At 44.4% G+C, this 24,308-nt stretch overlaps 1 protein-coding gene across 17 annotated transcripts in view; it reads right to left on the minus strand.

The window, feature by feature from the left end:
- Window positions 1-24,308, minus strand: part of LOC127482730 (monoacylglycerol lipase ABHD2) — a 290,474-nt gene that overhangs the window by 79,243 nt on the left and 186,923 nt on the right. For 6 of the 17 annotated variants that reach the window (XR_016218319.1, XR_016218323.1, XR_016218321.1 and 3 more), the window contains 2 exons: window positions 4,601-4,720; window positions 4,073-4,167 (listed from right to left, as the gene is read on the minus strand). The exons of 10 other annotated variants lie outside the window; for them this stretch is intronic. Coding sequence is in view for 2 of the 7 variants with exons in the window: in XM_070054457.2 (XP_069910558.1) it covers window positions 4,082-4,167; window positions 4,601-4,720 (206 nt within the window). In the remaining 5 variants the exon portion in view is untranslated. Of the gene's footprint in view, window positions 1-4,072; window positions 4,168-4,600; window positions 4,721-4,811; window positions 5,720-24,308 lie in introns of those variants that run through there. One more of the 17 variants, XM_089310665.1, reaches the window with a different exon arrangement.

Genomic DNA, 24,308 nt, shown 5'->3' on the forward strand with positions numbered 1-24,308 from the left:
AAATGCACACATTAGCATTAAGTTCTTTTTTAAAAAAGATTTATTTTACTTATTTGAAAGAGTTAGAGAGACAGAGACAGAGACAGAGAGGTCTTCCAACAGCTTGTTCACTCCCCAAATGACTGCCAATGGCCAGTGCTGAGCTGATCCAAAGCCAGGAGCCAGAATTTTCTTCTAGGTCTCCCACACGGGTGCAGGACCCCAAAGACTCAGGTCATCTTCTACTGCTTTCCCAGGGCTTAGCAGAGAGCTGGCTCAGAAGTGGAGCAGCCGGGACATGAACCAGCACCCATATGGGATGCCAGTACTGCAGGCCAACACTTTATCCTGCTGTGCCACAGCGCCGGCCCCAGCATCAAGTTCTGATAGGACCATCTCCTCGTCCTGAGGCTCTGCTCCATACTACTGGAAAGACACAGTTTTACCTTCTAAGCTACACACAGATTTAGTGACAGCCTCCAGAGCACCATGGCTTGCTGTGCCACCCTGGCATCCCAGGAAGATCCCACAGTCCCAGCAGGAAGCACTCAGCTCCACCATGAGGCGGCACTCAAAAGTCTTCACCATGGGTGTCTGCAATCACAGTTGGATATCCAAGTGGTCACACAGATCCGAGGAACTCTGTTACATGTTTTCCGGCATCTGGAAACTCAGAAGTCAACTCAGTACATTTCCAGAGGCCAGAGCCTCTACACCTAGGACCAAGCAGCTCAGAACATGTCCTGGGGTGGGGGCAGTGAACTTCCCAAGGCAGGAAGTGTTCAAGTTGCACATAAAGACCTGACCTCTGGTCCAAGATCCATTTGTGGGGATCTTGAGGTGACCTTAGTTATAAGGGGGCTGCTTGGATGCAACATTTCTATCAGGGGCCTTGTCTGGACCTTGATTGCCAGGCTCAGAGCAGGAATAGAGCAGGGACAGACTGTCCCATGAGTCATTTGCGAGCACAGTTCTCAAAGTGTGGTACCATAGAAACACTAAGCGGAGCTGTGGGGACCCAGTACTGCTCAGAGAACTTGCAGGAGGTCTCTGCCACACAGCAGCATTCCAGTTCCTCTCAGTGCTCTAGGTCAGGGGTGAGGAGCCTTACTCTAGAAAAAGATACCAGTCCTAGCTAGACAAGACAAGAGGTCTCTAAGAAAATCGAGGAGCGTGATCACGAGACAGTATGACTAACTAGTCCACACAATCCTCAGGGAGCTGATTTAATACGACATAAGTCTGCCCAGGTGCCCTGGAGTGTCACAGGATTAGACCTGGACTGGTTAAAGCCAATGGGTTATATTCAGCAGCCAGGGCCAACCTCATGGGCGTGCAGCCTACATGGTCACACAGAAACAGTCACACGGCTCGCTCTCTGAAGGGCCTGCACTGGGTTTAAACCTCTGCTGGTGGTGTCTTAAAAATCCTCAAAACTCTGTCTTTGAACTTGTGTTTTGTAAGCCAGTCAAAAGAGCATGAGTCTGAGCCAAGGAGGTAGGTGGAAGAAAGGAAAGAGCTTTATGTTTTAGTATCTTTAGTGGCCCTTTACCCCTGCCTTTGGAACAAGGTCCTCACAAAATTGTGCAGCAGGCCCAGTTAGCAGTGGTGAGGTAAACCCCTCCCAAGTAGCCAGCCACACTTTGAAGGAGGGAACTGAAGACTAATCAGGGATGGGCTTTTGGTATGGCGACTAAGCCTCTACTGCAATCCCCACAGCTCATGTTAGAGTGCCCAGGATCAAGTCCTGGCTGAAGTCCTGAATCCAGCTTCCTACTATTCCAACCTGGGAGGCAGCAGGTGATGGCTCAAGTACTTACATCCCTGCCACTCACATGGGAGACTTGGATTGAGTTCCCAGACCCTGGCTTCACATACCTTTCCAGCTGTTGAGGGCATTAGGGAAGTAAACTAACGCATGAAATATTTCTTTCTTCCTTTGAAATAAATAATAAATAAATTTTAAAAAGACTAATCACCAGGGACCTTGAGGACTCCTCAAACCCTCTGGTCCTAACCCTACCAGCAAATCTCCTTTCATACCTCAAGGTCCCTCTTAAAAGTCAGTTCCAGTCCCAGGGTGGCAAGGTACCCTCCTCAGACTCCCCCGCCCCCTGCCAACAGCTCAAGACTCCCCACTGGTGTGAACCAGGACACAAGACCTATGTTAACAAATCACAGCATGAGGCCACAGCATTAGCAAGAAGGGTCCTTAGTGACACAGCTCAAGTCCCTGTAGTTATTTATGCTCCACACACAGACAAGCCCAAAGACTAGGACCACTGGTTTTCTCCGGCTACCACCTCTCTGATACCCCAACTCTGGAACCGATGGAAGCTGAGGTTCCAACCCCAGGAGGGACACAGCTCTGGGGCAAGCAAAGCAGGATTTAAACTGGAACTTCATTGATCTTGATATATGGCCTAGGGCAGGTTCCCACTTCCTTTAACTAATATTTAAAAGGCTATCAGAAGTGCCTCCCTCATAGACCTTTGAAGAGAATTAGACAGGACAATGTGGTATAATTCAAAAAAAACAAAAACAAACAAACAAAAAAACCTCTTGCTTCCCCTCCTTGTGTTGTTATTTAGAAAAGAGACAATGGTACCTTAAGAAGCCTGACAACTGAAAGTGCTTCATTAATGCTGATTGTGTTAAACATCCTTTCTTGTCCCTCCGACCTTTATTCTTGTGACCAGAGCCTTCATTAACCATCACGTCCTGTCCCAAGACGCAGCAGTGAGGGCACTGTTAGTTCTGCATATATCAAATACCAACTGTGACCAGGGACTACAGGAATGAAAGCAGAGAGATAAAGTCCTGCCCTGGACAAGCTCACAGTCTTGCATGAAATAGGTATACAGCAAATAAATGGTGATTAAATGGGTAAGTACTTTACATATATAAAGAGTGTGTAACAGAAATATTTCTGTAATGAAATACATCCAAAAGCTCTGGATACTTACCTCTGTCAGGGGAAGGAGAGAAAAGTATCACAGAAAAGGAAGACACCCATACGGGATGCTGGTACAGCTGGCGGTGGCTTCACTGACTATGCCATGGCTCTGCCCGCCCCACACCCCCAAACCCCCAACAACCCAGGCTGTTCCCACTTGTGATCAAGCTGTCTGTGTGCAGTCTGTGAAAATTCACCAGATTCTGTGCAAATTAATTCGAGCGCCCCATGCCCGTTTTCCTGCACACACACCTTACACTTCCGAACAACCTGGAGAAGAGAGGCCGTGAGTCAAGGTCCTCTTCTCAAGGACGCGACCAAGGCTACTGCTGGCCAGGGACAGAAAACACCCAAGACGCAACCGAGGCCATGGGAAAAGTTCTTCCTCTCCCAAACCCCGCCACCACCCACACCCACCAGGACTCCTGTCACTCTCCACCTCCCTTTCCTCTCCTCCACGCGGGTTTCTGCCCCTCCCTTCCTCACCTCCACACCTACACATCACCTTTTCATTCTCCCCCCTTCCTCTCTCCTCCCGCGTCCCCCTTGAGCCCCTCCCTCCTCCACTTTCTATCCCAACTACCCCTCAAACACACACACCCTCCCTGCTCTCTGCACCTCGGGCCCCACCCACCCAGTGACAGGAAGGCCACCACAACCAACCATCCACAGAAAGAGCTGAGTGGATATGAAGCCAGGAGCCAGGAGCTTCCTCCAGGACTCCCACACAGGTCTTCAACTGCTTTGCCTGGCCACAGCAGAGAGCTGGAACGGAAGTGGAGCTGCTGGGACTTGAACCAACACACATATGGAATGCTGGTACTGCAGGCTGCTTCACCCGCCAAGCCATGGCTCCGACCGCCGCCCCACCCAGGCTTTTCCCACTTGTGATCCCGCTGTCTCCTCAAACGCCTAGGAAAGCAAAGGAAGTGGCCCAAGGACTTGGGCCCCCGAACCCACACCGGAGTACTGGATACAGTACCTGGCTTGGGCTCCGGCCTGGTCAAGCACCGGCCATTGTAGCCACCTGGCACCTGGGCGGGGTGAGCCCACACACTGAAGATCTCTCCCTCACCGCCTCATCTATAACTCTGCCCTTCAAACCAGTCTTTAAATAGAAAAAAGTCGCGTACTTACTATGAGGTGTCAGAATCTTGGGGCAGGCTGGAACAGAGCAAAGAGGGATTCTTGGGGTTTCTCTAAGCTTCTGCTTTCTCCTCCCTGTGTGCAGTCTGTGGAAAGTCACCGGATTAGGTGCAAATTAATTCGAGCGCCCCATGCCCGTTTTCCTGCGCACACACACCTTACACTGCCGAACAACCCAGAGAAGAAAGGCCGTGATCAAGGCCTCTTCTCACGGATGCGGCCAAGGCTATTTCCCGCCAGGGGCAGAAAACCGGGGCCGTGGGAAAAGTTCTTCCTCTCCCCACCCCACGCTCAACCACACACTCACCGGGATGCCTGTCACTCTCCCCCTCCCTTCCCTCTGCCCCAAGAGGGTTTCTGCCCCTACCTTCCTCGCCTCCACACCTGCACGCCACTTTTTCATCCTTCCCCCTCGCTCCCTCCTCCCACCTCCCCACTACACCCTCTCCTCCACCTTCTATCCCAGCTACCCTTCACACACACACCCCACCCCCGCTCTGCACCCTGGGCCCCGCCTACCCAGTGACAGGAAGGCCACCACGCCAAACTCTCCGCAGGAAGGCCGTTTCTGTGTCTCTGGAACATGAACGCAGTCTTGAGGTGTAGTCTTCCAGAAGGGGCCGAAGCAAAAGACTGCACCTAGAAATTTCCCGAAGCCCAAGATAACTGATGCGGCCGCCTCAGACTGCAGCCTCATCTGAACCCGGCCTGAACCTGGGGGGGCACTCACTGTGTCTTCTCAGGGTGGGCCACCAGCGTCGAGGATGGCTCCTCAAGGCTTGTGCCAGCGCTGGGCAGGAGCGGACACGACGCTGACTCCTACCTGAGCACCAGCACAGCTGCAGATGCGCCTGCGAGTGCACTTCCAGGTCACAGCGCCAGGCGCAGGCGCACTCCTCACTGGCCGTCGCCATGGCGCAACGGGACGCATCTGCGCACTGCGACATCCCGCGTCCAGCGCCCCCAGGGTCACTTCCAGTCCCGCCCCTCCAGGCTTTACCCAGGCGGGGCAGCCGCTGGTGGCCCAGGTACTCTGCACCCCACTTCCCTGCCTCCTGGGAGTCCTCAATGGAGCTCCTGCCCCCTGGCTTCTGTTTGGCACAGCGCATGCTGTTGAAGCCGCATGGGGAGAGAAGCAATGCAAGCGGCATCACGAGCGCTCTTTCTCGCCAGAGCGTCCATCTGGGGGATCAACCCCCCAGGTGACTACAAAGGCCGGGGCTGGGCCAGGCCAAAGCAGATGCCAGGGACTTTATCCGGTGCTCCCTTCTGGGTTCAGGGGCCTACGTCCTTGGGCCATCTCCCTCTGCTTTCCCAGGTACGTTAGCAGACAGCTGGATCCCACGGGGAACAGCTTCCGGGAGGGACCAGCGCTGTGCGGTAGCGGGTAAAGCCACCGCCCACAGTGCCGGCATCCCATATGGGCTCCGGTTCGAGTCCCGGCTGCTGTACTTCCGAAGCAGCTCTCTGCTGCGGTCTGGGAATGCAGCAGAAGATGGCCCAACTCCTTGGGCCCCTGCACCCATGCAGGAGACCCCGGGGAGGCTCCTGGCTCCTGGTTCCTGGCTTCAGATCCGCTCAGCTCCGCCCTTTGCAGCCAACAGGGTAGTGGACCAGCAGATGGGAGACCTCCCTCTCTCTCCTCTCACTCTGCCTCTCATCCTCTCCATGTGTAACTCTCAATGAAAAATAAGAAAGATCGAAAAAAGTAAAAAATTTAAAAAAGGAAGACATAGCTGTAAATAAAATACTGCATCAAGACCAACTACTAGAGTTTGTGTAGAATTTGATATTATATGCACTACATACCCTATTAACACAGAATTTGAAAAAGAGTTTAACTTAGAAAAGATTCTGGTACACATTCCTTCTCTTCTTCCTTACAAACATTCTGTCTGGCGTATTCTCTGACTCACGCATCAGGAAATCTTTGCAATTTATTTATTCAGACTCTTACGTATCCACTTGCACAAGGACACGGAACACCTGTGATCTACACAGTTCTCCACAGAACACAGGTCTGCTTGCAAGTCACCACCCTTCACAGTCTAGCCCTGCATTTAACCTATGGAATGTGTTTGAAATGGGACAAATCCTATCTTCCACAAAGCAAGACAGAATACAGAAAGGCAGCATCTGAGGTCACTGTTGACATTTTCTACGTGCACGTTATCATGTTGGTACTTTTTCTCTCATTTCTCAATGTTAGATACATCAGCTAGGAGCTGCATCATAAGCAGCACTAGGTGTTGGCACTGTGGTGTTGTGGGTAAAGCTGCCGCCTGCAACGCCAGCATCCCATATGGGTACCACTTCCAGTCCCAGATGCTCCATTTCTGGACCAGCTCCCTCCTAATTGCCTGGGAAGGCAATACAGATGGCCCAAGTGCTTGGGCCCTACCACTCTTGTGGGATACCCAGATGAAGCTCCTGGCTCTTGACTTTGGCCTGGCCCGGTCCCAGCCACCACTGAGGCCATTTGGGGAGTGAACCAGTGGATGGAAGATCGATCTATCTCTCTCCCTCTCTGTCTCTCTGCCTTTCAAATGAAAAACCTTATCTCTTTTTTTTTTTTTTGAGTAAAGTAGCAACACCAGGACTTGAAACAGGGAATACCATATGGGATGCAGGTGTTCCAAGCAGCTTCTTAATGCCATCCAACATCAAATACCTGCCCCTGAAGGTCTTCTTACACAACTTCTCATTTCACATGTGAGGTTTACAACCTTTGTTCCTCTCAAAAGGACAGTACTGTACTGCCTATGTTAGAAAGAGGAAATCTAGCAGGTAAGCGCTGTGGTGTAGCAGGTAAAGCCACTGCCTGCAGTGCAGGCATGAGCCTCAGCTGCTCCACTTCCAATCCAGCTCTCTGCTGTGGCCTGGGAAAGCAGTAGAAGATGGCTCAAGTCCTTGGGCCCCTGCACCCATGTGAGAGACCTGGAAGAAACTCCTGGCTCCTGGCTTCAGATTGCAGCAGCTCCAGCCATTGCAGCCATCTGGGGAATGAACCAGCAGACGGAAGACCTCTCCCTCTGCCTCTCTCTCGTCCTCTCCTTCTCTCTCTGTGTAACTCTGACTTTTAAGAAAATAAATCATTAAAAAAGAAAGAAAGAAGAAAGAAATCTAATCAGAGCAAGATCAGCAGTAACATTCCCGTGTCAGGCATTTGATAAGAGAAATGCCCCTACGTGTTCAAAGTGCCTCCCTGTATTCTCTCCATTTACTGAGTGCATGTATTGGTCAAACGACTGGTGCTTTTGAGGAGGATGAGCAGAACAAGAATAAGAGGCAAAGGATGACAATAATCTGCAGCAGGGCCATGGAACAAAGGTGGCAGAGAGGGAAGATTCTAGTTATACCAAAGCTATAAAGAGAAAAAGCTGAGTCGCTCCACATGCATGTAGAAACATCTAAAGGTACTCTGCTTTCTAGCCTAGGTAGGAGGCGTGAGTAACAAGAGCACCCATCAAAGAGAACACAGCCTTTTTTTACCTATTAAGACTGCTAACAATTACATAATAATGACCTGGAGTTCACACTACAGAATAGAGAAGCAGTGTGCTTCAAGACAGCACACTTGAGTCTTTTTTTTTTTAAATTTTTTACAGGCAGAGTGGACAGTGAGAGAGAGAGAGAGAGAGACAGAGAGAAAGCTCTTCCTTTTGCCGTTGGTTCACCCTCCAATGGCTGCCACGGCCGGCGCATTGCGCTGATCCGCTGGCAGGAGCCAGGTGCTTCTCCTGGTCTCCCATGGGGTGCAGGGCCCAAGCACTTGGGCCATCCTCCACTGCACTCCCGGGCCACAGCAGAGAGCTGGCCTTGAAGAGGAGCAACCGGGACAGAATCTGGCGCCCCGACCGGGACTAGAACCCGATGTGCCGGCGCTGCAAGGCGGAGGATTAGCCTATTGAGCCACGGCGCCGGCCATACTTGAGTCTTAAACCAAGGGTTCTAACATGATCCAGGAGCAACCAGGACTATAACCCGGCGTCCATACAGGATGCTGGTGATGCAGGCAGAGGGTTAACCAAGTGAGCCACGGTACTGGCCCCTCCAATCACTCTCGTAACATCTCCACAGTTCCCTCCTCATGCGTGTCCTCTCTCAATCCCTACTCAGTATAGATTCTACTGTCTGGCACTATCAGGCCCCCCACCAGGTGCCCAGTACTCATCCTCTCCTCCTCTGTTTCTCTATCACAGGAACCTTAAAGACCTTGATATGTACTAAACCCAACTCTCCGCCATCACCTCACCTCCACACAAATAGCTGGCCATGGTTCAAGGATGCTACAAGGAACTGCATCCCCTGAACTGCAATGTCTCCATCATTAACGTTTTACCACATCTGTTCCAATCACCTTCTTTATCTAACTGCACCCATTCTCATTACTCTTAGAGAGCAAGTTTCTGACATAAGGGCTGATCTGCCCTATGTTCACCAGAGTAAACGTTCCACAAGAGAATATTCACCTCTGGAACCTCAGATCAGTAGCTGAATAAGGAAACTGATACCACACTGTCAGTCCAATCTAGAGGTCCTCTGCACACGCTGTGCCTGTCAACAGCAGCCCTTGCACTTGCTGCCCAGCATCAAATGCGGCATTCCCTTGCTGTACCTCTTTTATTCTCAAATAGCTGCTCAGTGTTTCCCCACCTTTGTGATATTGACAATTCTCAAGAGTTCCAATCTTTCACTCTTTAGGATGTCCCTCAAGCAAAAACTGTAAAGGTGTCCTCAAAGTCAAACTCATGTTGGCATTTTATCAGAAAAACCTCAGAAATCACACTAACCTTTTCTCAGCTTTTCTCATCAAGAATCACATGATGTCAACGTATGTCACGACTGGTGAGGTTAACCTAGATCATCTGGTCACCAGATTTTCCTCTGTAAATCATAAGCATTTTGTGGGGAGATAACCCAATACTACACAGCATTCAATGTCTCATCAAACTTCTTCCCACCAACATCAAGATCCATTTGTAACTTCCATATGAATCAACTATCATTATGGTAGACGCCAAATAATGGCTTGTTTTTTTAACTACCCATTTTACGGGGAGATAACCCAATACTACACAGCATTCAATGTCTCATCTAACTTCTTCCCACCAACATCAGGATCCATTTGTAACTTCCATCTGAATCAAGTATCATTATGGTAGATGCCAAATAATGACTTTTTTTTTTGAACTACCCACTTCTTCATCATTAACAAAACGCCCCGCTGTAAAGAAGAAATTTTTCTTATCTCTCACTTATTCGTATACAACATCAACATTTACTTTAGTGCTGAAATTATCCAGTATCTGGCCAGTGTGCGCTCCTTCAAGCTAACTTCTGCATCTTCATGACACACCCTATCACTCTGAAAGAATTTTTTTTTAAGATTTATTTATTTATTTGAAAGGTAGAGTTAGAGAGCCAGAGAAAGAAAGAGAGAGAAGAGAGACAGAGAGAGAGACAAGAGAGAGATGAGAGAGAGAGAATGAGAATCTTCCATCCACTGGTTCACTCCAGAAATGGCCACAATGACCAGAATTTTGCCAATCCAAAGCCAGGAGCTTCTTCCAGGTCTCTCACATGGATAAAGGGGTCCAAGGACTTGAGCCATCTTTCACTGCTTTCCCAGGCACATTAGCAGAGAACTGAATCTAGCAGCTGGGACCCAAACCGGCACCCATATGGGATACTGGCCCCACAGGTGGTAGCTTTACCTACTAAGCCACAGCACCGGCCCCTGAAGAGTTCTTCAATTCCTTAGAGAAATATATTTCCCAGGCTCATTACACATACCCTGCAATCAACTGTTCCTTCAAGGAACTTTGATTTCCCTCTTAGGAGATGACAGAATTTACAAATTCATCTAGCTATTTTTGATTGTAGACATCTTCCATGACCATTTTGAGGACTTCCCATATGCATGGATTTCAAACTTTTCGCATCAAAATAAACTTCTCTCTTAATTCCATTTTCTACAAACTTTTAAAGTGGTGTCATATGCATAGATTTTCAGTATCTACATTTATATTCATGTTTTAAAAACCATGAATTTACTTTAAATTTCCAATTCCTGTCTGACATCTTCAAATTCTTTTTAATCTTCCTCATTCTATATTTATAAATTCCTTATCTGTCAATAATAAACATAGTTTGTTGTAACCTCAATATATTTACTTGGTTGCTCAATCTCCTGAATATATAACCAACTTCATTGGCTGCCTATGCAGCTCTCAGTCCCACTGCCTCCTTCACCTCTAGTCTGGTTGCCCACTCTTCAGCTCCTGTACCTGTCACTGCCTCCAAAGAAAGGGAAGGTAGGGAAATCCATGAAGAGTCCATAACAATCCCAAAATGGAACTCCATATTTTCTCCCTGCAAACCTGCTTTTCTCTGAGTCTTCCACTTGTCAGTAATCCAATGTAATTCACTTCATTGTCTGGCCAAAATTGGGTTTGCTTCTTTTTCTCAGTATCCATCTAATAACACGCTTATTTGCTCTACCTTCAAGACTTAATCCAAGCATTGCTACTTCTCTCCAGCTTCAGGCCAACTTTTACAGCCCAAGTCTACTTATGCTGCTCACAAAGACTGCTTTAAGAGTCTCAAATTCTCTGCCTTGCAAGCCTACAATCTATTCCCCAGAGAGCAACCAGGATGACTTTTTTTTTAAGACAAACACAAACCAACGCACAGCCTACTCTACTGAAAATTCTCCATGGACTTAGACGTAAAATAAAATCCAAACCCTTCACCGTATCGTATCAGCTTCTTGAAGTACCCCTGCTACTTCTCCAACCTCACCCACCAGCTAACTAGCATCTGCCACTCAGATCTTTCTGTGACCCTCAGTCACCAGGCTCTGCTTCATGCACTCTGCGCTTGCTGCTCTCTTCCATAAACTGGGTGTAGTCCCTCACATCGAACAGCTGTGCTAGAATGTCACCTCCCCAAGAGCCTTTTCTGACTGCATTCAGTACCTCTAGCTCCATCTTCATACACTGCTTTTTTGTTTTCACAGCACTTAACACTATCTGTAGCGCTATAATGAGTTTTATTCAGTAGTTTAATGTCTGTCTTCCATTATAAATCGTTATTCTTATAGAGACAGCGTATTGACCACACAGTATTACTTATAACACCTCATGAACACTGAATAAATGTTTGCTAAGCTGACACATTTACAGAACTGTGTATGGAATACTACATGAAATACAATCACTTGAAGCTACGGACTCAGTATACATTCCAAAATAATAGGGTCAGCAACCACCAGCAATTTCTAGAGCATACCCTAAAACCAGAGATGTGCCATTAACAGCAGAATTTCTGTGATTACAGAATGCGGCAACTAAAGAGACATGAATACCAAGTCAACTGACAAGCTGCTGTCTGCAAAATATAAAAGGTGAGCAGAGAGCCGCATGGAGAAAGTCTTTCTGAGCTGCCCAAATGACAAATATCTTCATAATAATATAAAGCTCTATCTGGAAGACATCTATAAGATTCAAAAATGCATACTCCAGTGGTTTGTACATGCATCAAGAATGAAAACCAACCAAATAAAAGACCATCTATGGCTCTTCGCAGCCCTGAAAGAAAGAAAAAGAAACAGGATGGATACACAAATGAGGCAGATTGATGGCATGAAGGAAAACTTGACAAGAATAAATGGGACTGCAGGAAACAATCATGATGGAGAAAAAGAGAAATGAAAGTAACCATTCCATCCAGCATTCCCCAGAACAGTGATGGAAGAACATGTAACTAAAAATAAAAATAACTCCAAATAGCTGTCCGCAATGAGAAAACTCATAGACAAAGGTATAGATATGTGCACAAGCACGTGTAAAACAAATACTCATACAAAAAGGGGAGGCTGATAAACTTTCAAAAACAATGATTATTAAATGCATGTTAGGTCATATTATATGTTAAAAAACTACCTTTAAAATTTTTCCCCAGCATGATGGCAATGTGGCATAATATGTTAAGCCTGCACCTGCATCTCCAGCATCCCTTCTGGGCACCAGTTCAAGTCCTGGATGCTCTACTTCTGATCCAGCTTCCTGCTAATGTTCCTGGGAAGGCAGCAGCAGATGGCTCAAGTGCTTGGGCCTCTGCACCTTCTTGGGAGACCAGGAAGAAGCTCCTGCCTCTTGGCTTTGGATTGGCCCAGCTCCAGCCATTGCGTTCTTCTGGGGAGTGAATCAGTGGATGGAAGATTGATCTCTCTCTCTCTCTCTCTCTACTCCCCACCTTCTCCCCCTCGCCCTCTTTCTGCAACTCTGTCTTTCAAACAAACCTTCCAAAAATGGCAAAATATTAAAGGGTTTGGCAAGAATGTGGAGAAAAGAGAAGCTCTGCACACTGCTGGTAGGAATGCAGATTACTACAGCCATCTTGGAAAACAGTATGGAAGTTCCTCAAAAAACCAAAAAGTAGAACTACCATATGATCCAGCAGTTCTACCCCTCGGTATATATATCCAGGGGAAATGAAATATGTCCATTGAAAAGGCATCTGCACTGCCATGTTTATTGAAGCATTATTCACAATAGCCAAGACATAAGACAAAATCTAAGTACTGGAATACTGATAAATATATAAGGAAAATATGATACCTATAAATAATGGAATATTACTTAGCTATAAAAATCGAAATCTTTTCATTTGCAACAACATGAACTGGAGGTCATTGTGTAAGTGAAATAAATCAAACAGAGAGAACTATGACTTGATCTCACTCTAAAAAAAGTCTTTGTGGAGTCTTAAAAAAAAAAAAAAACAGGTAATCTCATAGAAATTGTGTATATAATAGTGGTTACCAGAGGATGGGGAGCAAAGTGAGGTGGGAGTGATGGGGAAAGGTAGATGGATGAGTACTAGGTTCCAGCTAGATTGGAATAAGGAGTTCTGGGGTTCTATTGTACAGTAGGGTGACTACAGATCATTACATACCATATAGTTCTCTGTAAAGAAACACTAGAAGATAAAAGGCAAATAAAATATATCCCTAATTCAACACTTCCACCATCTCTATGGCTGCCATCTGAGCCATCAACTTCATTCCCTTTCATTGGATCATTTAAGTGGCCTCCTAACTGATCTTTGTGATTTCATCTCTGTCCCCTGCGTGCTGTTCTCAACACACAATCACGTCATGCTACTCGTGACCTTAGTGCTTAAGTACAATCATGTTGTTTCTACCCTGACTCAGTGTCTTCCAACTGTTTGTCATCCTGCTCCACACAATGCACCCCAAAAGGCTCTGAATGATGTGGTGCCCCTGACCGCATCTCTCAGATCTCAAGCAATTCATTCTGCTATTTATTCTTTCTGGAAAGTTCTTTCTCTGCAGAGCTGTGTAGATCACTCCTTTCCCTCTTGAAATGTCATCCTCTCAGGCACTATTTGTTGAATGAATGAAGGAGTCAATGTTGTCAATAAAGCTGCTATACTCACTCAGGCCAGGCCCTGCAGGCTTCTAATCCCCATGATGTAGTCAGGAACCAAGGACTGGAACCCATACTTGAAGGATACTGTGTTCACAGCCACCAAGGCATTAGCAGGCAGCTGAGGCTGTGCCCACAATCAGAGTAATATTTTTGCTATATAAGTTGATGGCAAGTCTGTATGTACAAACACAGAACTAAGTGTACAAATACAGGACTTTTTGTGAGGATAAAATTAACATTGCCGGTCAAAGTATGACCATAAATTGATACCATTTCCACACTCATATTGATATTGTAATTAAGAACAAGCATTTAGAAACCTCACAGCAATTGGACAGTGCTATGGCACATCAGTGAATGGGTCTCACATGGGATTGTACTGCATACAGTCATGTGCAGGCAGATCACTAATCTACACAGGTTCTGCATTTGTTTAAAAAAGAAAAAAAAAAACAGTCCTCACCACAGGCAATATTAAGTGCATTATTAAAAAGTACATCTTTACAGAGGACAAAATACAAGCATCTGCCTGAATACCTACCAAATGACCTTTGTTCTTTTAAATATACAGAAAACTACTAATTTTTGGTTTTGACACTTGTTCTCATAATTCAAATGTGCATCCAATTTTCTTTCTACAACATATACAAATAACACATAACAATTTGGAAAGTGTGTGTGTGTGTGTGTGTATATGTGTGTGTGTGTTAACTGTCAACACTGATAGGTATACTAGCAGGTGACCACTTCCCAGGATCTTCCTGGAGATTAACAACACTGTATTTGACACGTAGATTATAATAACTTTTTCACGGAACTTCTTGTAGTCAAAATCTACCAACAATAGATGCTGGAGAGGATGTGGGGAAAAAGGGACACTAACCCACTGTTGGTGGGAATGCAAATTGGTTAAGCCACTATGGAAGTCAGTTTGGAGATTCCTCAGAAACCTGAATATAACCCTACCATTCAACCCAGCCATAACACTCCTTGGAATTTACCCAAAGGAAATGAAATTGGCAAACAAACAAGCTGTCTGCACATTAATGTTTATTGCAGCTCAATTCACAATAGCTAAGACCTGGAACCAACCCAAATGCCCATCAACAGTAGACTGGATAAAGAAAGTATGGGACATGTACTCTATAGAATACTATACAGCAGTCAAAAAACAATGAAACCCGGTCATTTGCAACAAGATGGAGGAATTTGGAAAACATCATGCTGAGTGAATTAAGCCAGTCCCAAAGGGACAAATATCACATGTTCTCCCTGATTGGCGACAACTAACTGAGCACAAAAGGGGAAACTTGTTGAAATGAAATGGACACTATGAGAAACAGTGACTTGATCAGCTCTTGTCCTGACGGTTGATGTACAATGTAATACTTTATCGGTTTTAGTATTTTTTTTGTTCTAGTACCATTGGTTGAACTCTGTAATTAACACACAATTATTCTTAGGTGTTTACATTTTAACTGAAAAGTGATCCCTGTTAGGAATTTGGAAAACATTATGCTGAGTGAAATAAGCCAATCCCAAAGGGACAAATACCACTTGTTTTCCTTGATAGGTGACAACTAACTGAGCACCAAAAAAGAAACCAGTTAAAGTGAAATGAACACTATGAGAAACGGTGACTTGATCAGCCCTCACCCTGACTGTTGATGAGCAACTTGATATGTTATCCCTCTTAGTATTTTTTTTTGTTTGTTCTACTTAATACTTTTGGTTGAATACTGTAATCAATACACAATTCTTCCTACGTGCTGAAACTTAACTGAAAAGTGATCACTGTTAAATATAAGAGTGGGAATAAGAGAGGGAAGAGATGTGCAATTCCGGACATGCTCAAGCTGACTTACCTCAAACGGTAGAATTAGAAACATACCAGGGGATTCCAATTCAATCCCATCAAGGTGGCATGTTCCAATGCCATCTCACTAGTCCCAGTGATCAAGCTCTGTTCACAATTGATCATAATGATAGGACTAAGAACCAAAGGGATCACATAAACAAGACTAGTGTCTGCAAATACTAGCTGATAGAATCAAAAAGGGAGAGAATGATCCAACATGGGAAGTGAGATACACAGCAGACCCATAGAATGGCAGATGTCCTAAACAGCACTCTGGCCTCAAAATCAGCCCTTAAGGCATGTGGATCCGGCTGAAAAGCCCATGAGAGTATTTCCGGCATAGAAAGCCAAGACACTCTGGGGGAAAAAAAACCTAAATGAAAGATCTCCGCGAGTGAGATCCCAGTGGAAAGAACAGGTCATCAAAGAAGGAGGTACCTTTCTCTGAAGAGAGGACAGAACTTCCACTTTGACTACAACCTTGTCTAAATATGATCAGAGTCGGTGAACTCAGGGGGCTTCCATAGCCTTGGCAGCTCATGACAAGAGCCTATGGTGATTACTGATGCCATAAACAAGAGTGTCAATTGGTTAAGTCAACAACAGGAGTCACTGTGCACTTACTCCTCATGTAGGATCTTTGTCCTTAGTGTGCTGTACATTGAGATTTAATGCTATAACTAGTACTCAAACAGTATTTTTCACTTTATGTTTCTGTGTGGGAGCAAACTGTTGAAATCTTTACTTAATGTATGCTAAACTGATCTTCTGTATATAAAGAGAAACGGAAATGAATCTTGATGTGAATGGAAGGGGAGAGGGAGTGGGAAAGGGGAGGGTTGCAGGTGGGAGGGACGTTATGGGGGGGAAGCCATTGTAATCCATAAGCTGTACTTTGGAAATTTATATTCATTAAATAAAAGTTTAAAAAAAAACTTTCCAATACAACATTATGCAATAATGTCCTCTCCTAAACCACTCAGTCCTCTGAATGCCCTCTTGATAGTTCTCATCACATTCCAACATTACCATATAACTATCCATCTTCTACCGGACTACACCACTGTAGGGAAAGGCACCATGTCTATACGGGTTTATCACAATACTGAAAGTAGTTCCTGGCTCACACTAGGGATTCAGCATACTTTTATCATGAATTCATCTTACACAGGAAAGAAAACTGAAGGTGACAATAAAATGTGGCCTCTTCAACTGGCCAAAGGGAACATAGTGTCCACTTCCTAAACAAGAAGATACAAGACAATGGTGTAGCTCTCAGTATTATGGAAGTGAATGAGCTTTAGTGCATATTCATATGCCTGTGATTAGAAAAAAACAGTGAAATGAACTTAGACTTTTGCACATGAATGTAAAAAAGTAAACTAATATTAAATCGTTTGCAAGAACAGAGGCAAAACAAAAAGTTTCCTTTGAACTGGAATGTTTTCCATAACATATATGTGCATGCAAGGTGGATACCTCAAGGCGGGGAGGAGAGTCAGGAGTGTGGAAGCAAATACATTACTGTCCCTGAACAGAACTGATTCTTGTCTCAGCCAAAGACTTGATTTTGGCTTGTTTCTGCCTTTTCTCTGGCTTGACCAGAAGAGGAAAAAAAGTTTAAACTGTTACAGATCAAAAGTCTACTGACAGGTGATCCATATTACTTAGTTACTATGAGGAGACTTCAAAAAGTTCAGGGAAAACTGGAATTAAAAATTAAATTTATTCTCATGCAAAAAATGAAATCTATTTCATAATACACATTTTCCATAAATTTGAAGACCCCCATATATGATATCAATTCTGCAAGTCACAGTTTTTTTTCTACTCTGAGAGGCTGGGTGTCCCAGACCTCCCTGTCCTGCACTCCCTCTGGTGCTCCACAACCATTGAGGGACTGAAAATGCTGGGGGCAGAAGCACACGCTGCATGCTGTGCAGGATAAAGGTAGCAAAACGTCCTAAGTGACTCTGCAGGAGTACTGTGGGTCTCAGCTAAACCTTGCAAGACTGCTAACCATTCACCAAGAGGGTGGGGACAAGTCACTTTGATTGACTAGTGCAGCACTCAATGATAACCTTCTACATGCTAGGTATATCTGCAAGCTCTCACTGGCCCATGGTAAGCTACCATGGAAGCACACAACCTACATCAGTACATGTGGTTCTGCCTCCCCACTACAAGAGGTCTATACCAGCGCAGATTACACCTCTAGGATTCAGCACCTAGCACACTCCTACAGCTAGAATACATTAGTAATTGTTAGTTGCGAAGACAACAAGCTTTTTCATTGTTGAGTCCGTAACAGTTGTATCATTCAGATCAGTGGTACATCATGTTTCTCGGGAGATTTCACTCCTTCTAGATTTATCAAAAACACACAAATATTGTCATTCCTCATCAAATATGATACACCTACATTTTCCCCTTTATTTAATCATGATCTCAATCACTTGTCTCATGACACAAATGTTAAAGGTTTACCAATTTACCACTTTGTATTAAATCACACAATTTGCCTTGAAGAAGATTTTTATAAAACTATTACCCAAGTTCTATATGGTGTAATTAAATAAGTCAAACCAACCCTTAGGGACCTCTTGCTCTGAAATGAAATTTAAGAGCCAAAGAGTGCCTGTAACCTTTACTGAAGTCATGTCTAAAATGTGGCTTTAAACTTAAACTAATCAGATCTCCATAGAAAAGGCTGGTCACACTCACTGACATGCATACGTGTGAATTTCACCCCCACCAGAAAGATCAATATGGAAAACAAGACCAGACTGTTCCAAGGGTACTCAAAGCTAGGAGTTTCCCTATCACTCAAGGTTAGAGACAGTAGTGCTGCTTGCTTGTTCGCTGTCCCTCCAACCTCTAGCAGTTCTATAGATAAGGAAATAAAAAAATATTTCATAAGGCAACCTAGGTGGTGCCAATCACCAATCACTAATTTAATAAACATCTCAATGCTGCTCCTTTATGATGCAAGACCCACCAAGTAGATCCAAAGACAGTTCCTGGGGCTGGTGCCACAGTACAGTGTGTTAAGCTGCTGCCTACGATGATGGCATCCTCTATGGGCACAGGTTTGAGTCCCAGCTGCTCCCCTTCTGATCCAGCTCCCCGATAACAGCCTGGGAAAGCAGAAGATGGCAGAATTGCTTGGGCCCTTGCATCCACATTGGAGACCCAGAAGGAGTTAGTTATGGCCTCCTGGCTTCGGTCTGGCACAGCCCAGACCGTTGTGCCATTGAGGGAGTAAACCAGCAAGTGGAAGATTCTCTCTGTTTCTCCCTCTCTCTCTGTATTCTGCCTTTCAAATAAATAAAAAATAAGTCTTTTAAGAAAAAGATACAATTCCTGCACACAGGGGCCCCAAGTATCTATTTCACACAGCATGCATACATTATCTCTTTAAAATTAGCTAAATTCATGGGGCCAGCACTATGGCTCAGCAGCACCAGCATCCCATATGGGCACTGGTTTGAGCCCCAGCTGCCCTACTTGTGATCCAGCTCCCAGCTAATCCAACTGGAAAAGCAGCAGAGGATGGCCCAAGTCCTTGGACCCCTGCACCCACATGGGAGACCTGGAAGAAGCTCCTGGCTTCTAACTTCAGATCACCTCAGCTCCAGTCATTACAGACATTTGGTGAGCAAACCAGTGGATGGAAGACACTTTTTCTCTCTCTTGTCTCTCTCTCTCTCTCTCTCTCCCCCCTCTCTCTGTAACTCTCTCAAATAAATAAATCTCCCTTAAGAAAGCTAAATTCATATGCATTTAGCAGGAACATTATTCATCTCAGTGTAACCTGAGTGTCAAACATCCTCTCCAATTACCTCTCAAAAGCCAGAGGGACAGGGCACTGAATCAGAATTAAGAGCCAGAATTTTGCTTCTACTTATTATATTGACACACTGGCTGGATTTGATAAAATAACTTCTAATTTCTCAATTTTAGCTCTTCACATTCAACAGATGAAGCAACCCTTAAAAAGCTGGATGAGCACAGATTATCTGAGAAGTACATGAAACAGTCAGAAACAAGGAGAAAGATGTATCACTCCTACTGAATTAGATCCTCAAAAAAAGACAACATAAACAACAAAACTGAAAAGATAGCAGAGCTAAAGAAGAAATTAATGCAGTCATAACTGAAGGCTTTTTTTTTTTATATTTATTTATTTATTTGAAAGTCTGAGTTACACAGAGAGAGAAGGAAAGCCAGAGAGACAGGTCTTCATCCGCTGGTTCACTTCCTGATTGGCCACAATGTCCGGAGCTGCACCGATCCAAAGCCAGGAGCCAGGAGCTCCTTCCACGTCTCCCACACGGTGCAGGGGCCCAAGGATTTGGGCCATCCTCCACTGCTTTCCCAGGCCACAGCAGAGAGCTAGATCGGAAGTGGAGCAGCCAGCACTTGAACCGGCACCCACATGGGTGCCGGTACTGCAGTCTACGGCTTTACCTGCTACGCCACAGCGCTGGCCCCTATGTCTTGAAATACTAAAAATCTTACAAAGCCTATAGTTAAGAGTACTGGATAAAGAAGGTGCTTCCTGATGATGGCTCAGACCCTTTATCTCATATTCACCTGTCAAGACTCTCCACACCTTCAATCCAATAGCTTATCACTTCCAGACTAATCCTTATGAAATGTTCACTTCCTTTAATATTTTCTAACTTGAAAACTTAGGATTTCCTGAACCAGGAAATCACTATCTAAATTCCATTACATGATTCTCCTACAATTGTATGTATTTTTACTACTTATTTTTACTTTGTGAATATACCTCTTGGCCGTCCCATAAAAACCTTATGTCCAGTCCCATGTCATATTTAGGTTGATCATGTTTTCCCCATCTTCTGTGACTCTTCAATTTTGAGAATATCAAACCCAAAGTAGCCTCCAACATCCCACTCAAGACTGCCTCCTCTATTTATGGCCTTTTTCTATTTTCCACCTTCACTAAGTTGGCTTCACTCTAAAAGAATGTTTACCACAAGTTTATCACTGTCAAGATAAACAGAGAGTAGGGAAACATTCATATGCATCATATGCTGTATCCATGCAGCCCCCCAAAATTGTCCATGTCTCTAATTCCTGGATCCTATGAAGATGTTCTTCTTCTGAGAATGAAATAATATTCTGCATTTAAGCATAAGCTCTTAAAACAGAGGTGAGAGCAGGGAAGAAGACTGCTGACTGGAACTCAGGCTGCTGTTGCTGGAGAAGGCTGCATGGATACATGAGAAGGGGTGTGAGCAGCCCGCAGCAAAGGGGCTTCCATCACAGGACAGCGGGAATTGAATCCAGGCAACTGCAATGAGCTGGGATGTCGCTCCATCCTCAGAGCTCCCAGAAAGGAACACGGACAGCCCTACTGGCAACTCGATTTTGGCCTCATGACACTCTAAGAGGAGGACACTGTCACACACACCATACTGACCTGCAGAACTGTGAAATAAGATAGGAACATTGTTTTAAGCTGCAAAATCTGGGGTTCTTTATTACAGTAGCAACAGGAAACTTAATCCACACACACATATGGCTGTGCAGGGTCAAGCAAGAAAGCAGGCAGGCCAAAACACAAGTTCAGACATGCCATCCAAGCACCTCTAAAGTGCTGGTACTAAGGCTGGTCAGATAAAGATCAACACGCCCACTGGAACAGGAATCAAGTGAACGGGTGGACTTCATGACCCAGTTTTTATTAGGGAAAACTTGGAGAGATTCCTCTAACCAAACTGAATTTTAAAGTAATCAGGTCAAATATATTAGAATTATAGCATATAAGACAATTTGTTTCAACTATTCTTGACATAGTATAAGAGATCTGCATTTAACTTCCAGACTCTCAAGCAATACATCCCTTTATGACCAAATGTAAGGGTTTTTTTTTGACAGGACGTTTGCACAAGACGCAGCAAAGTCGAACAGCTGCATCCTGACTGTACGCCCAGCCTTGTTATTAACATTACACTAACGAAGAGCTCAATGGAGTAAACAGATAACTGCACAGGATGTTCTTCACTAACCTGAATATCTGCTTATAGCTAAACCAATACAAGCAGGGGATTTATCCGGAAGCTTTTGAGGAGAGCAGGGTGAAACATCAACTTGTTGGTGGAAATCTTGAATCCATTTACAAAACCACTGAGCCAACAGATGGGCGAGAGGGAAATGTGACCCCAACAAGAGGGTCCCCAGAGAAGATCCTGGTAATGTGACAACCAGCATTTTTAATTGCCTTACACAGTGAGAACAGTCCATCTAAAGGTACTAACTTTTAATCAAATTAAAATAACTTCAGACAATTTCCCCCAAAATGTACAGTAACGTGCCCAAGAAAAACACATACAAACACAATCACTCATAATCCCAACATCCGGAGGTAACTCCTGCTATCAGTATGTTGTTAGTTGGTTTTCTGATTTATATACATGTTTGTATTTGAATATGTATGTAAGAGAATACTTAGAAATGTCATATTGTTATAAAATTTAGCATTAATCTTTTACATCTATTTTCATGCACATCTCTGGCCTCAACAGAGGCAAAATGAACTTCCGACTTTACCAATTCACTGGCTACTTGGCATTAGAAAAGTCACTTCATCTTGGCTTCAACATTTCTACATATAAAAATGAATATAATAGTACCTGTTTCACAGCAATACAATTAGGTATGCATAAAATATTGCCCAAAACATAATAAGCTAGTATAAAAATGTTAGATCCTATCACTATCATTTCCTACAACCAATCTCCAAAAGTCTAACTGATGAGAAGAAAGGCTTACCTCTTAAGAATTTTTAGGATGCATTAGTATTATTTTCTCAAGAAAGAATGGTACAAAATAAATTATTCACCTTTAAGAAATTCATTTTACTGCCTCATAGCAATACTGGATATACTAAAGAAGCACATACTATCCTCCACATGGGAAAAAAATGGAACTATAAAATTAATACCTTATTCAAACATTCTCAAAGATAAATTTTGTTTTGATTCAAAGAGCCTAAAACTGTTATATATTTTGGCTATTTAAGGATCCCTGGGTGGCTTCTTCAAAGAGAACGGGCACAGAAACAAACTGGCAAAGAAGGGGTTGGTGTTTGACACAATGGGTTAAGTTACACCTTGGAACACCAATAACCCATCTATGAGTGTGTGGGTCTAAGTACACAATCTACTTCTGATCCAGCTTCCTGTTAATGCATTTCCTGGGAGGCAGCCAGTCATCACAGTCATCAAGTAGTTGGGTCCCTGCCACACATGTGGGAGACTGCACTGAGTTCTGGGCTCCTGGCTTCATCCTACTCTGACAGTCCCAGCTGTTGCAGATTGGAGAGTCAATCAGCATAAGAAAGCTAAGTATGTCTGTCCATCTGTCTCCCAACCTCCTTCTTTCCTGGCCTCTGCCTTTCATATGTGGATGATTTCTGTCTCTCTGCCATTCAAAAAATAGAAATAACCAACAAAACAACAAAATAAATTACTATTAACTAAGAAAAATATTTATGCATTGAGTATTGGCTACAGTTGGTATAACAACAAGGAACACATTTGTGATTAACAGCAACTTATGTATTGTCAGGTGCTGCCATGGTCTTACTTAATGATGACCTAGCAAAGAAATGCACAGTGAATTCTCTGAATGTGCTGAGTCAAGCAAACATTTATTGGCATAAACTTCAAGGCTTACAGATCACGCAACATAGAAGAGTTGAGACCCTTATCAGAAGAGTTGGTGATGTCAACAGGGACAATTTGCATGCAATACATTAAAGATAATTCACCCCAACCATAGGAGTAACAGGCTTTGAGCCCTGAGTCACAATGAGAGGTACACCTGCATTCCTAAGCAGTACACACTACTTCCTAATCAAACACACTATAAGTTCCTGCAGAAAGCAAGCAGAAGTATCAAGTATCATCAGGACAACATGGGAAACAAAGCACAACTTGAGTTCTTCTTCTATATATCACAATATGTTTCTGTCTCTAATGCCATACAGAATTCACTCAGGTACAACTCAAGCAGTAATGGAATGCACCCAATAAAAACAAGCCAACATAATTAACAGGAAATAGGTGACCAGCATTGCAGCATCATGGGTAAAGCCACTGACTGCGATGCCAGCATCCCATATGGGTACCGGTTTGAATCCTGGATGCTCCACTTCTCATCCAGCTCCTTACTAATGCACCTGGGAAAGCAATGAAAGATAGCAAAGTACTTGTGTCCCCGCACCCACGGGGGAGACACAGATGAAGCTCCTGGGATCTGGATTGGGCCTGGCCCAGCCCCAGCCATTGCAGCCATTTGGGGAGTGAATCAGAGGATGGAAGATCTCTGTCTCTCTTTCTCTAACTCTGCCTGTCAGAGAAATCAATCAATCTTAAAAAAATAAATAAAAATAAAAAAAGAGGAATTAAGAGTTCCACACAGGGGCCAGTCTGTTATGTACTGGGTTGAGCTGCTGTCTATAGCACCAGCATCCCATATGGGTGCCAGTTCAAGTCTGGCTGCTCTACTTTTGATCCAGCTCCCTGCTAATGCACCTGGGAAAGCAGTGGAAGATGGACCAAGTACCTTGGCCCCTGCACCTGCGTGGGAGACCCAGAAGAAGCTCCTGGCTTCTGATTGGCCCAGCTCTGGCCACTGCAGCCATTTGGGGAGTGAACCAATGGATGAAAGTGCTCGCTCTTGGCGCTCTCTCTCTCTAACTCTGCCTTTCAAATTAATATTAAAACATATAAATAAATTTTGAAAAAGAGTTCAACACAAAGACTAGAAATATTATTGCTCTAGAAAATGGAAGAGTAAACTGGGTATAATTCAAGGTTGTTTTGTATTTACTTAATTATTTTGAAAAAGTTAAAGAGGGAGAGATGGAGACAGA

This window comes from Oryctolagus cuniculus, chromosome 12 (genome assembly GCF_051225735.1).
Source record: "Oryctolagus cuniculus isolate XC-2025 breed Fujian yellow rabbit chromosome 12, ASM5122573v1, whole genome shotgun sequence".
NCBI lineage: Eukaryota > Metazoa > Chordata > Mammalia > Lagomorpha > Leporidae > Oryctolagus > Oryctolagus cuniculus.